At 38.0% G+C, this 14190-nt stretch overlaps 1 protein-coding gene across 1 annotated transcript in view; it reads right to left on the bottom strand.

Moving 5' to 3' along the window:
- Positions 1-228: 228 nt before the first annotated feature.
- Positions 229-14190, bottom strand: part of FRK (fyn related Src family tyrosine kinase) — a 50780-nt gene continuing 36818 nt past the window's right edge. The window contains exons 5-8 of the mRNA XM_071741119.1: positions 9732-9890; positions 5222-5403; positions 2895-3060; positions 229-1076 (exon numbers count right to left, since the gene is read on the bottom strand). Of these exons, the coding sequence (XP_071597220.1) occupies positions 862-1076; positions 2895-3060; positions 5222-5403; positions 9732-9890 (722 nt within the window). The 3' untranslated portion in view covers positions 229-861. The remainder of the gene's footprint in view (positions 1077-2894; positions 3061-5221; positions 5404-9731; positions 9891-14190) is intronic.

The raw sequence follows: 14190 nt of genomic DNA, 5'->3' as shown, positions 1-14190 counted from the left end.
TTGCTTCAATATCCCTAACAGGAAGAACCATAAAACAAATACTTACAATTTAGGCCAGCTTGGGTGGGGCTTTGAGCAATCTGACCTACTGGGGGATGCCCCAGGGGGGTTGGAACTGGATGATCTTCAAAGCCCCTTCCAACCCAAACCATGCTATGATTCTATGATTCAATAGATGATATTTCATTGGTTCTGTGGCACCATTTAATAACAATAAGAATGAACAGCTTCAATAACCTGATAATTTTGTTTATTCTGTTAAAGACAAACTAAAAAAGATCACTCTTCATCCACAAAACAAAATAACTCCTTTTCTCCCATGAACATCTGTTTTATTTTCTGATATAGCAAAAGCACATGTACTTCAAGTCTAAGCAACACAATTAACCTGGATTCTGCCATTATCACAGTCACAAGATTATTATCTTTTTTTTTTCACAATGAGAGGGTTCTGGAAGCACAGATCCTGCTGTGTAGAGCCATCACATTCCTTCATGACAACAACCTTGTAGGAATTAAAAAAATTAAGGAACAGCAAATGATCATTCCAATAAAGAAATTACAAAAATGTGGTTATTGAGCAATACTCATTTCATTTGTTTATTCCTGCAATCTGATATTTAAAAAAATAAATAGAAGACATTCCATTTTTCAGAAGACCCTGCCACATCAGCTTCCTGATGCTTAGTCTCGCAAAATACTTGACAGCAGCAAAAAATTTTATGTGTCTTTTGACTCTCAGCGTGGGGATGACAATGTCCCAGAATTCCTCAGCATCCCCTAACAACTTCCACTACTGAGGTAGGGCTGATTTCACAGCCATGTTGGCCAGTGTCTCTCCCCGTGCCCCAGCCTGGGGGTTCATTTCACCACAGTCTGGGCCTGGGTGTAGGAAGGGGAGTCAGCCTGGAAGTAGGACTCCAGCTCCGTGCAGAGGGCCCTGAAGGTGGGACGTTCATCCGCTTCTGCGCTCCAGCACTGCAGCATCAGCTGATAGAATGGCAGTGGGCAGGTCTCTGGCTGAGGAAGTCTGTACCCCTTTTCCACCCTCTGGATCACCTGGTGTCCTGGCATGCCTGCAAACCAAAAGGAGTTCATTGGATTACTCAGGGTTTATTAAGTGATGCTGCATGTCTCTATTTCTTACCAAGGTGAGGCAAAGGGATGCCCTCTCCTGAGGCACATCCATGCCGAGGGCAGAGCTGACATGGGCAGGTTCTCTTCAATGGCAGCAGGACAGGGGAGTCACTGGAGGCTCCCAAACCAGCAGTTAGAAACCTTCTTCAGGACTTGCCAGCCCCTTCACCCTGACTGAGCCATCTGAGAGGCAGAGCCAATGCATTCACCCAGGTATGAGGCCTTTCCTCTACCAACCATGTTTTCCATAGTTATTCCAACATCTGTTTCACTTAAACTGGTCCCAAATCCCTCTTGTCTCGGTGCCTCCAAAATCACCCAAGAAAGTCTGTTCCACTGCTGAATTTTCCTCACATTTAGAAAGTTTTAATTACTATCAGTTTGAAGTTTCCTCTGGTGCAGCTATCCAATGGCATTCTGCCTGCTTTATCACCTCAGGTCACAAAGAAACCATTTCCCTACCTTTGCTATACTTTCATACATTAAGTCTATAATCCCTTTCCCTTTCAGTTTTCTCCTCCAAATTAAATCTTGTATTGCATAATTTTTACTTCTTTTCACTAGATCTCTGAATGGTGTTTCCTCTGTTCATTACCCACTGCCACCATGGATCAACATAACCTCTTCTCCTGAAAGTAATAATAAATAAGCACATAGTCATGGCAAAAAGGCATTTTCTACTGTAGAGCTACAGGTAAACTCTGTCTTTGCAAAGGGATGATGCTGAAAACATTTTCAGTCAATACCAAGCATCAGTGTGTTACATATCATTTATAATGGTATAGTTTATTTACATGTGATTTCACATATGAACACACATAATTTATATAAGAAAGAGCTGATGATTTTTTTTTTTCCTTATTCTCAAGAATAAGTGAGAGTGGGTTTCACAGGAAGTGAGGGTGGGAATAAAAAAGCAAAATCAATTTTTCCTTTTATAGAAAATACAAGTTTGGGACCCTGTGAAATGTAGTTTATGGCTTATGCAACAGCCCTCAGGCCTGTATAGATGGAGAATAATAATTTTTTTTTTCTTTAGTCCTTCCCTTGTGTTCTCCTCAACAGCACAAAAAAAATGAGTCACAGTCAATCATTTCATTGATATCTTGTGTTACTGGAGCCATGGTTCCATGAGCATTTCTCATATAGCTAGGAATAACAGCTTTCCTCATACTATTAAATACACTTCTGAGGTTGGTGACATTTCATTCTTAATTCTTTTGATCCTTCTCTTTATGAAGATTCTTCACTGCAATAGTATAATATGAGGAAAAAATCAGGGTAAAACCACCTTGATTCACGCTTTATACAACTCCTTCCAGAAGTGTCTGTGCAGCACTTCACAATATTCTGTTTGTCCATGAGGCATCCTCAAAAAAAATTTGAAAAAAATATACAAGACCAGAGAAGGCACAGAGAAATCTTCCCCTTTTCCACATTCCAGGGATTGCCATCTTTGATCTGATGTTGGGAGGCAAAAGCCAGCTGGCTTGGGTTCCTATGCATTGCAGGTTGACTCCAGAGAGAGGAAGCTTGAATGGCTTCTAATCACAGACTTTGGAAAGCTTCCAGTGAGGCTGGGGCAGCCAAAAGGTTTGAGCCATTAAAAAGGCCTCATCCAAACAGCCTTCTTCTGTATTTAGAGTTTTAACCCTTTAACATACCCACAGTATAGTCAGTCAACTTTTTTTTTTTTTTTTAATGTGGCCCTTAAAGCAACAAAACATAAACATCATTCTTTCATTAAAAGAACTTACCAGCATAAGGCATCTCCCCATAGGTGATTATCTCAAACAGAAGTATTCCAAATGACCAGACATCTGACTTCACACTGAATTTGTTGTAGCGGATTGCCTCTGGAGCTGTCCATTTCACTGGGAGTTTTGTTTCAGCTCTGGGTTCATATACGTTTTCATTTTCTACCTGTCAGAGGTAAAACGAAGCAAGTCTGATTTTGTATCTGCTTCAGCAGAGCACTTAACCACTTGAGTAAGCTAAGAACGTGCTTAATCTTATCCTCTTCTAGCCAAGCACTTGCCTTTAACCGTATTAAAGAATTTACTGAAGTCTATTGTTGAATTGGGCTTTACAGTTGAGAAATGCTCCTGTTCATAAGAGACTTCTGAAGTATTTATCATTTTGAGCGACCACACGGCATTTCAGTGGCTTGTGATTAATTATGACCTGATTTCAAGAGTCTGTCAGGAGTGGCAGTGTAAGCATCCTGCTGAAACTAGAGACCACATGGCTCCGTGTCTGGCCTTCGGTGAGCAGAGAATGCAAGAACAAGAGCTGATGAATTTTGGAACCTTTCTTCTGTGATTTATTGTGGTGCTGAAGGGCCACTAACAATCACTTAAGCACGTTTTTGGAAACAAAGAACAAACTCCAAGTGATTCAAATTAGCATATTAGCTTATAGTGGGTCCAATTAATTCATGTAAAGTGGAGAGGAAAGACACAGAAAAAGAAAAATTTGTTGAAACATATCCTCAAATCTTTATAACACAGACATCTAAACTTTATGAATATTTATTCTCTTTCTAATTCCTAAATATAACTTAGTGTACATCAGCGATGCCTAAGCCTTGGTCAAGTTTTTCACATGCAAATCCAGGAAAACATGTACAAGATTTTTTTTGTTTAATTGCTTTTAATACAGAAAGTACATTTCCAAGTTATAATGCCCTATGGGTTTGAAAAGACTGGTTATTAGTGTTTTGAATGTATGTAGTGACACAGCTGGAGTCTAGACCATAATGCTCATCTCTAGAAACAAGAAATTATTTCATTAATCAATACATACAGAAATATAGATTTCACTTCTCACACCTAGTCCTTTGGGATCTTTGCATGTAACCATGTTAGAGCTTTGGCTTAGAAGCCAGAATATTCCTAAGAAAGTCTGCCAACACGAATCTATGACAGAGTATTTTAGTAAAGTTCAGTTTTAACAAGAAATGTCAACAGCTGTAAATTATTACCCTCCCTATTGAGGACAGAAGAGAAATATCCATTGCAGGCATTGTTCATTTAAAAATATATTTTTTTTCAGTTTAAAAAATGTGCAATCTGAGCTTATGCATAACAAGAAGAATCAAAATTAAACAAAAAGCACTTTCAAAGTCCCCTGATGCCATTGTCAAGCCATTATTCTATACTTTAGTACAGAATAAATCCAACTCTGTTATGAACTTCAATTTCTTCTGCTTGAATGGAAAAAACAAATGAGAAGCAAATGGCTTTTTTTTCTCTGTTTTTCCTTCTCAGTGGAAGAACATAAATCAATAAAAACAATAAGACCTCATAAATTATGGATTACATATCGAGATCAATAAAATATGGCAAATCAAGTCTTTCCAAATCTGATAAAATAATTTCCAGAGGTAGGAAAACTCATTTCTAAGCCACAGCTTTTTCCTAGGGTGATCTTGGTCAGTGTTACCTGGCATTCTACATCCTTGAGGGCTAGACAAAGGAAAAAAAACAAACAAAAGAAAAAAAAAAAAAAAACCCAAACCAAAAACAGTGCAATGGTGAAGAACTTGAAACTGTGTCAGATTTAAAGCTCTGAGAATTCATTTTATGAACTCCACTATTAGTCTTGGAGAGGAAAAATGTTCTTTTATGATTACTACCTACACTTGGAAGCATCACAGCAGCAGTGAGGAGGTGAATAAGGACAAAATAGTTGTCACTGCATTTTTATATGCTTTCCCTTACAGGCTTAGGAAGACAATTTTGCCACCATTCCCAAGATCTCTCTCAATCTGGCAGACACCAGATTTGGGGATGAAGGTTGTGCAGCAGAGGGCATTTCCTGCCCTCCTTCCTTGGTGATTGAGTGGGAAGTAGACATGAAGATGCCCTCTTCAGACTGACACAAAGGCACAGGACAGCTTCTAACCTTGCATGGGATAATGGAGATGGAGGATACAAGTAAACAAGCTGGGGGTCCTTACCTTCTTGGGCAGGACTTTTGCCTGAATCCAGCAATTCAGAGCCTACAGTTCACACTGTAGTTGAACTCTCCTGCTTTGTTCCCCAGGGTTAAAGTAGAACCAGTACACCCTCTCACAACTCACCTTAAAAACCCTTGCAAGTCCAAAGTCTGCCACTTTGTAAACACTGTGTTCACCAACAAGAACATTTCTGGCTGCCAGATCCCGATGGATATAATTCTGGGATTCCAGGTAAGCCATCCCAGATGCCACCTGGGCAGCCATATCTACTTGATGTGGCAGGAAGATTTGGGAGCCTCCATCTTCTGTTGAAAAAGAAGATGGCAAAGATAATATTTGTAAGTATTCAGATATGAACAACATAACAGGTGACTGGTTCAAACAGCCAACACAAATCAACAAAGCTCTGCAATGCAGTAAAGCAGCAGCCTGGCCAAATGCAAAGGTTTGTAAGTGGCACTACTTACAGTCACACAGCTGATGTCATTATAACTGAGTACCAATGTCTGTCCCATCTTCTCTAAAAGAGTGGACACTACATGCAGCAGCTGATCTAGGCCCAGAAGAAGCTGCTGACCATGTCCAAAGAAAAAGGCTTATATCTACTGATAGCAATGTTGATGTTTGACTTCCTGCCATGTGCATAACCCAAACTGTAAGAGTTAATGTCAGTATTCACTGGGCAGAGCCAAAGCTGATTAAAGATGGAAAAGCACAAAATTCATCTTGTTCCTTTTCTCCAAGGAGTCTTACTATGAAATTTGCCATCTGCTGTCAAATGTAACTTTACTTTTCACTTTGCAGTCCATTTGACAGCTTCACATGGATCTCTCTGTTGCTGCTACTCAACAGTAGGACAATAGGAGCTGCTTTCAAGCTGCCTCCTTCTCTCACAGCACTTCCTGAAGCAATGTGCATGCCATTCCCAACATTTTAAGATCAGCAAGTCCCAGAAATAAACATCTGGATTTCAGAGCTGTAGAAGAGGTTTGAGCAGAGAAACCTGACTCCACAAATGAAGAAAAGAGACTTAATCCATGAAAACTTCCAGCCAAAAATACTAAGTTATGTACCCCCCAAAAAAAGTCATTAGAGTATAACACATTAGAACTCAAACTCAGGGCCTTTGCAGCATTTTGGGGACAGATGATCTCCTCAGAGCAAAGAATTTATCCTCCAAGTTTATACAGATAATCTAGGTGTTATTTTCCAGCACTGTGGCCACCCAAACCACAACACTGCAGCACTGAACTTTCTCTTTCAGAATCTGAAAATATGAAAATGTTTAGTGTTTGCTGCTATGTTCATTGGCAGTTCTCCTTTCTTACTGAGGATGGTGAATTTTCCCTACAGCCTCTGTGTAAAAGAAATAAAACATTTGTATCTGGCACTTTTCTGTTGCTTATTTTGAATAGATCTATGGAGGAAGTGTGTCTTAGCATTGAAATGAATAGCAACCTCCAGTTCTGGCATTTGATTGGACCTGACCTTGCAGTCACTTCTTATGAAGAATATGAAATTCTATTGTTTACTAATCTATTCTGCAGTTTCCAGGCCTTGAATTTCCTGCTTATCTGGATGTTATGAGATGAACAGGTAAAAGAAATTAATTTCAAAAGATTAAATTTACCCTGTATGGGTACAGTCCTACTCCCTTTTCAAGGCTAAACTCATTGTTATGATAATCCAGCACTAAGATTATTTACTTTTATTGTTGACTCAGACAGCCTTTCCTCTCCCACATATATGTTTAATAGGTGCCTTGACCTTTTATAGAGAAAGGGAGAAAAATCAGGCTATGTGAAAATCTGTGGTTTAACCATCAAGAAAACCCATCATCGTGCCACAGAAGAATATAACATTTTCTGTTCTGATAGCAGGCAGACCTCAACATATATTATTATTAATCTTGGATAAAGATGTAAATCCACAAATGACACTTATCAGTACTGTATTTAATCAGAAAATAACTAATTATGTACAGGTACCTTGCATGAGCACCTGGGTTTTAGAACTAGTTTATATGACTCAGTTTAATATCCCCAGCTGATCAGGAGCTGCAATCTGTGCACAAAGACATAGGAAAAGACAGGAGGTACAGATCTCTTTGGGATCCGATGTGCAAATCATGTATGGATATCTCATAAAGACTTCTGACTAACCCAAAATCCCAGGTTGGACCAGCCAAAGCACACAAGTTCAAGCACAGCACTGCATTAATACAAATACAGACGTTTCCAGACCAGCATCAGCTCTCATCTGGCTGGTTCAGGACAGGTCAGAAGAATTTACATCTGTTTTCACATAGTTATACATGTCCTTTATTTTGTGTTTTAAGGGGGAAAAACTACAAGAAAAAACCCAAAGTTAATATAACTTCACACTCCAGGCACTACTCGAGAGTTTATAAAAACTTCTCCTGGCTTATTTTTAACCTATAAAGAAAATGTAGTGCCTCTATGTCCTTTTTCACTAATATTTTTTGACAAATCTATCACACTTATATGAAAAATTTATTAGAGAAAACATTGAAGAAGGCTTAGGGTCTGCGCTGTGTTCTAAGCAATCAATTACAATATCTCACACAGGAAAGACAGGAAAATATTCTCATTGACAGATGCCTGACAATAAATAAATAAATAAATAAGCAAGCAGCATTTTTCCCAATTGAGAGCATTGCCTCTGTAATAATTCACTGAACTTCAAGACTGTGTCCTTGCCAGAACAAGCCCCAGGTCTATCAGAATTGATAACAACACTCATACATTTATGACAATTTCATTCACATCCAATAATAAAGAAAAGTTTTCAGTAGCGTTTTTCTCATGCTGGTGGCAGCTCAATAACCTTGCATAGCAGTGTTCATCAAGAAGTATCCTAAAATACATTCACAGGGTGCACAGGGAATTCACATGTCATCTTTATTAAGTAGCTGTCATTGTAGTGGAATGCCATAGTGACTATGCATAAAAAAATTAGGGATTTTTATATACCAGAAAAACATCTCATACATTTCTGGAAGGGGAAATTTAACAAAAGAATGATCTTTGGATTTTCCCTCTGTTCCACACAAAGACAGCAGCCTTATGGAAATGTTTGCCTGGTTTTGGTAGTGGCTGAGTCTCAAGGAAGCTTATCAGGAGCTGTGCACTGACTGCCAACTGGTACAGATCACTTCCAGTCACAGAGCTGACATCGCTCACTTATCACTGATGGAAATGGCTTTTCTCTGACCAACACCCATCAGGGCACCAGGATCTCTGCCTCCACCTCTTAGCTCTGTTTTATACCCTTGTGCATAGGCCATCAGACAAGGAGAGAGACCACTAGGCTGGGTTTCAACTGGACATTTTTTGTTACCTTCAGGCCTGCCTGGAAACCACCTGACTTCCCACAGCCTCTCTGATGCAGGTCTAGAGGAATGAACTCTTAGACAAAGATCAGGCTGTACCCATGTGCTGCCCACAGCAAGGGCATCTGCTCTGCATACGCTGGAAATTGACTGCAGAGCTGATGTGTTCTGGAAATGTACTCCATTCACAAATAGGCAAATTTTCACCTCTGCAATAGCTGTGACTCATCCTGGCTTTCTCAGAGCTATTTCCCCAGTGCAATAAATGTTTTCATGTCCAGCAGTCATTTCCTCAAGTGCCACACTCTTTCCATCAGATAGGCAGCAACCTGCATACAAAGGCACCAAAGATGAGTATTTAAAGGAAATTTGTGCCTTGCTACCTCTGGCCTCTAAATGCCTCCAAAATTGCAGATGATCTGTCCCAAGCTCATTGCAGCCCTTCTCTGCATAGGTCCAGGTGGGACTGCCCCTCTACCAGAGATTTCTTGAGCTGTAATTCTCCTTGGCCTGAGCCTCACTTAAAATGTGGTTCCACAGAGAAAATGGTGAAAGGAAAGTGTCATGGTGAACACTGAGTTATTTGGCAAAGCTTTGTCTTATAGGCAGGAGACAGAGGAAAAATCCAGGAAGGCAATCACGGCAAATATTTTGTCTTCGTGAGATCATTACAGCTTTAGAGACATTCAGCATCTCAGAGATATTTGCTAAATTGAAAATGGGTAACAACACTAAAATCGAGCATTTTTCAATATCAGGGGTGAACCTGAAGTTCAATCATTATGCTTAGTCTGTTCCACTCTGCACAGCTTTAATTATTATTTCCTTTCAAAAGAGCACTTTGAAGCACTGCTGAGATAAAAGGCCTGATGCAATAGGTAAGGGACAAATTCACAGTGAAAGGTTATACCTGCCTAGTAATAGATTTCAAAGCTGTTAAGTACATTTTGTAGAAGTGCCTCTATTTCATGTCAAATATGATGACCTATCGTTCTGGATTCTTATAGTTTTATTCTGTCCATGTAAGTTCCCATCTACTCATAGAAATGGGTGGGAAAATGTGGGATATTATGAGGCAAGAATCAAACACTGAATGTGATTCTCTCCTACTTCTCAAATACACATCAAAAAATCATGAGCATCTTTTTTTCCTCTTTTCCCACCCACACACATAACTTTGATATTAAACCAGACTGCTGAATTTATATCTTTTATGTTAGGGTTTTTACTAAATTGACAATAGTGGCACCCCTTGAAATGAGTTTATAGGAATTTGCTTACTTTGAAGGTATTCTAGAAGACTTCCATATCTCATCAGCTCAGTAATAATATAAATTGGGTCTTCCAAAGTACAGACAGCATAAAGCTGTATAAGCTTAGGATGTCTCAAATTCTTCATTATTTGTGCTTCCCTCAGAAAGTCCTTTGGATCCATTGAACCTGAAACAACAGCATATAACAAAACATAAACTGAGGTTATTAAAGGCCTTCCTACCAACCTGGCAGTCTTAAGGGAATAACTGAGGTATTGTTTTCTGTCTTTCAAAGTGCATTAGCATACCAAATCTTCAGTTCCCACAGAAAACAGACAGTGCAGCTGAAATATACAGTTAATGAGTGAAATAAGGCAGTTGTGCACAAGCAGAAAACATATGTGTTCCAGCCACCAGAAAAAGAAAAGCTAAAATTAACCAATCCCAAGCCTTCCCCAAACAGAAAAATGTGAGGCTAGAGTGTCAACTGATACAATTACCATAAACCAAGGTTAGCAAAATTACCATAAACTGATGTAAGAGTGACTAAGTAGTAAACAAAATTTCTGACAGAAAAAACCATTTCTGCAATACCAATTTGTTGTGTCATTTTTTCAGCTTCAGCATATGAGATGTATTCATATACATACAAATAACTATAATGTTCACATAATAGCAACTTTATCAGAAATACTAATGCCTCTGCAGATGTAACAGTAATCTTACACTGTTTTAAATACAGAAATATCTTAACAGCTAGTGACCCCAACTTTTTAACTGTTACATAAGGTGATATCTAGTTCTATTATTATACACAGTCAAAGCACAAACAATGTCAAACAAACAATACAGAAATGTCACAAGGAGTTAAAGTCAGCCAGCTACTCAAAGGTTTCCTTCCTCCCAGATCAAAATATTTTCATTAAGAAAAGCCTACAGTGAAGACTAGGGGGGTGGAGGTCTATCCAAGATTAGTCTGTTCTGTGCCATGTTTTAACACAAACACTTCTCTTAGTGTAAGCAGACTGAATCGTTTGAGAAGCCAAGGCTGCAAGAGCAAGTCTTTATTTTATAGGGTTTAAAACATTAGGTAACCAACAAGGTTCATTTAGGAGTCTGGCTGTGTTCCAAACATGGATGTTTAAATAAAGTGAAATTCTGGGAGGATGCTAAATGCTAGAGCAGTAAAACTCTCGCAGAAAATCTTTTCTGCAGAATGAACTAGCAAATCTGGGCCACCTTGACCCAAAGCCTACCTTGAATGCCACCTCCTGAAAAGTGCTCCAACCAGCTTCCCACAACATAGCAATAATGTGTGATTTCATATCCTTGCATCAGGGCAAAGGGAAAGACACAGAAATTGCTCTGACATAGAATTTTATGAGCCACTTGACATTGAAACTTGTGAAAGTAAAGAAAATTGCAAGGGACAGGTGGTCCTCTCTCCCATCTCCTCATACTTTCTTTGACAATACCACAGGGCCCAATTTAACAATCCTTCATATGATGCCATTAGGAGGGATGGTAAAGTTAATGGATTTCCATGCCATCAATAAATGGATAGCAGCCAATAATACATCTCCTGAACAGGTAAAGACTGTACCCATTTCCTTTTGTCACTGTCAGAGGAAAGTGACCTGCATGAAAAGTAAATGACTTATACTTGGTCTGGATAAAACAGGGATTAGTACAGGTGGAAAAAACAAAATATCCATAATTCGAACACTATGACACTATGTGTTTTCCCTGTTCAGAGCAGCACAGTCTTTACAATCTTTATAGCCTTATTTGAACTTTAAACCAATCCTAGATTTACAAAATAAATAATTAAATTAAAAAATAATTTTTAAAAAGCTGGTGTTGGATTAATTATTTATATTACTTACAGGGTTTGGACTCATTTTGATACTGATTTAATATTGTGGTCCCTCTGCTTACTGTTTTCAATATATACACACTCATAGAAATCTTGAAATCTGCAGAGAAGATGCATGGTGTGAAGTATTCTGCCTCCAAAGGCAAATGCATAAGCGTGACTAGTGGTTTAGCATTGGTGACAAAATTTGTCAAGTTGATGCTAAAAAGGATGAAGTATTTGCTGACTTGGGGTCTACCAAACCACCTGCCCTCTATGGATCGTTATACAGGATTTCTTTACACCATAGAAAATGACAGTCTGATTTGTTATCACCATCAAAATTTCCCTACAAGGAATTTCACAGTGTAATCATGTTATAATCTCTTCTAACAAACTAGAAACAAGCAACAGGGTTTTCACATATGACAACTTCCAATAAATTGATCAGGAGGAAAGTATTCTACTAGCTCAATAGCAGCAAATCTGTCTTTACAATATAAAAGTAATTATTAATAGTATTAAACCAGTTACAAAGTCCAATAAAAAATTCCTTCTTATTTTAAAGACCATATGTAACCTTCAGTTTTACTTAGTTTATATCTTTAATTATCAGAAATAGCAGATAGCACCCAAAGCCCCTTTGAGCCTCTATTTCTTATACTGTAGTTAATAAGTGAATTGGATGCTAACTGAAAATAATTTAAAAGTTCTTTATCAGTGTTTTGTCTAAGATTAGGTTTTAGCAACTAGATAAGCAAAGTATAAGCTGACTCTAAAACCAAGCAAACATGCTTGTTACAAATTAGTGACATGAAGCCTGACACAATAGTGGAAAAGAAGTTACATTTCTTTGAGGAAGTGTATATAAATGAAATATAAAAGCATATGCCACATGGAATTTCAAATAACTGGTTTGGTTTTTTGTTTAGTTTGTAATTGAAATGCATGTGTTTTTAATGAAGAGCAGATTACATGAAGTAGAAACTACTTGATCATAAATCAACTAGTTAAAAAAAGCCTTTACTGAAAGAACTGTCCCTTGTGGAAGACACCAGTTTAGGAATAGATTGATAGGTATTTAAGGAAAATATTGGTTGGTAATCTCTTTTTTCAATGAAAAATGTTTTTGTAGATGTCAAAATCCTTCTTAAGAACACAGTGTTGGAATATGTTTCTTTGATAAATTCTATAATTTGCTGCTTTGCCAGAAATCTCCCCTAATATAAGTATATCCATTCTGACTACTTTCTTTCTGAAAATATTTTGTCCCATTATTGAGGAAGCTTCATATCATAAGATACATACTAATAATTTGGAAACAAATTTGGGAGAAAGTCGGTTATTTTTATGTAGTTTCCACTGGCTTAAATGTAAGTGGCCCTTAAATATTTGATAAACCCCCTAGAGACCCTTTGTTTTCAACTTTCAATAAGCCTTCCTAAATTACTTCAAAATAACCTTGTACTTCAGAGCAACCTTGTCTTCTGAATAGGTTTATAAAAAAGTAATTGTATAGAGAGTACATTGAACACATACTGTGATCTTCTGTATATGTTCATGTGTAATAAAGAAATAACAGTAAGAAGAACAATTTTTTGGACACAAAGAGGCAGAGTATAAACTATTCACATTAAAGAGAGAGTGAGATAGGTATCTGACAATCCTCAAGCAGCTTTCTCACTATACAGAAATGAACTTACAAGTTAGAGTAGGGTTATGTATGGAATTAAATGGAATGAAATATATTCTTTGTTCAGGGATACTGGGTGACTTTCCTCAGTGCAAAGCTTTTTACACTACAAAGAGAAAACATATGGAAGAACTGAAAATATTATTAATTATTAAAACCTCCACTGACAGTATCAACGCAGAGACTATTTTGAGAAAGCCTTCTGAAAAAAAAACATGCTTGAGAAGCTTCCATGAAAAGATAGAAGCTTGGGAGATGCTTTACAATATGATAATGACAAACGCATCTGTCAACTTGAACAGGCATAAGGAACTTTCTCAGATGTGATTAACTGGTGCTGATACATGCCTGGTTTACATGTTGAGAGTTGAAGAAGCAACCTAGCCCAGACAGTACGTTCTAGAGAATCTGTTACACGCAGCATAGGAGAAAGTGCAAATCCCTGTTGTAATGATTTCCACTTAAAAAGAAAGAAACAGTGCCTCAGTGAGGAAATAAAAGCAGAAATATGAAATGACACGTTCAGGGACCTAAAGCAAGACAGAGCTGTGTAGAGCCAAGAACAAAGACAGCAATTGCTGGCATCTAGACTGTTTCCTATCTGCTGATCTCTCCACCCCTTTGATGACTGTGGGTCAACAACTCAGAAGTCAGAGATGTTCCTTAAGGAAAAAATGTATGTGTTTTGGTTTTTTTCATTCAGACATCCACCACTATTTTTTTGGCTGGTAAAATGTCACAGATGTCTCCAAAGCAGACTAAAACAACAGCGAACAACTAAGAGAATTATCTGAATGAAGTCATGGTATTACTACTGCTTTTTGTTTACAGTCACAGAAATAAAAGGATTGTTTCAACAAGATTTATAGTTCTGCACTTGCTAGCCTAGGAGCCATACATTTATTTTATTCACTGTAGCCTAGAATGTTAACGCCCATT

Source organism: Heliangelus exortis, chromosome 3, assembly GCF_036169615.1.
Source record: "Heliangelus exortis chromosome 3, bHelExo1.hap1, whole genome shotgun sequence".
NCBI classification, from domain to species: domain Eukaryota; kingdom Metazoa; phylum Chordata; class Aves; order Apodiformes; family Trochilidae; genus Heliangelus; species Heliangelus exortis.
The sequence above is the reverse complement of the archived record's forward strand: the minus strand, read 5'-3'. Positions and strand labels throughout refer to the sequence as shown.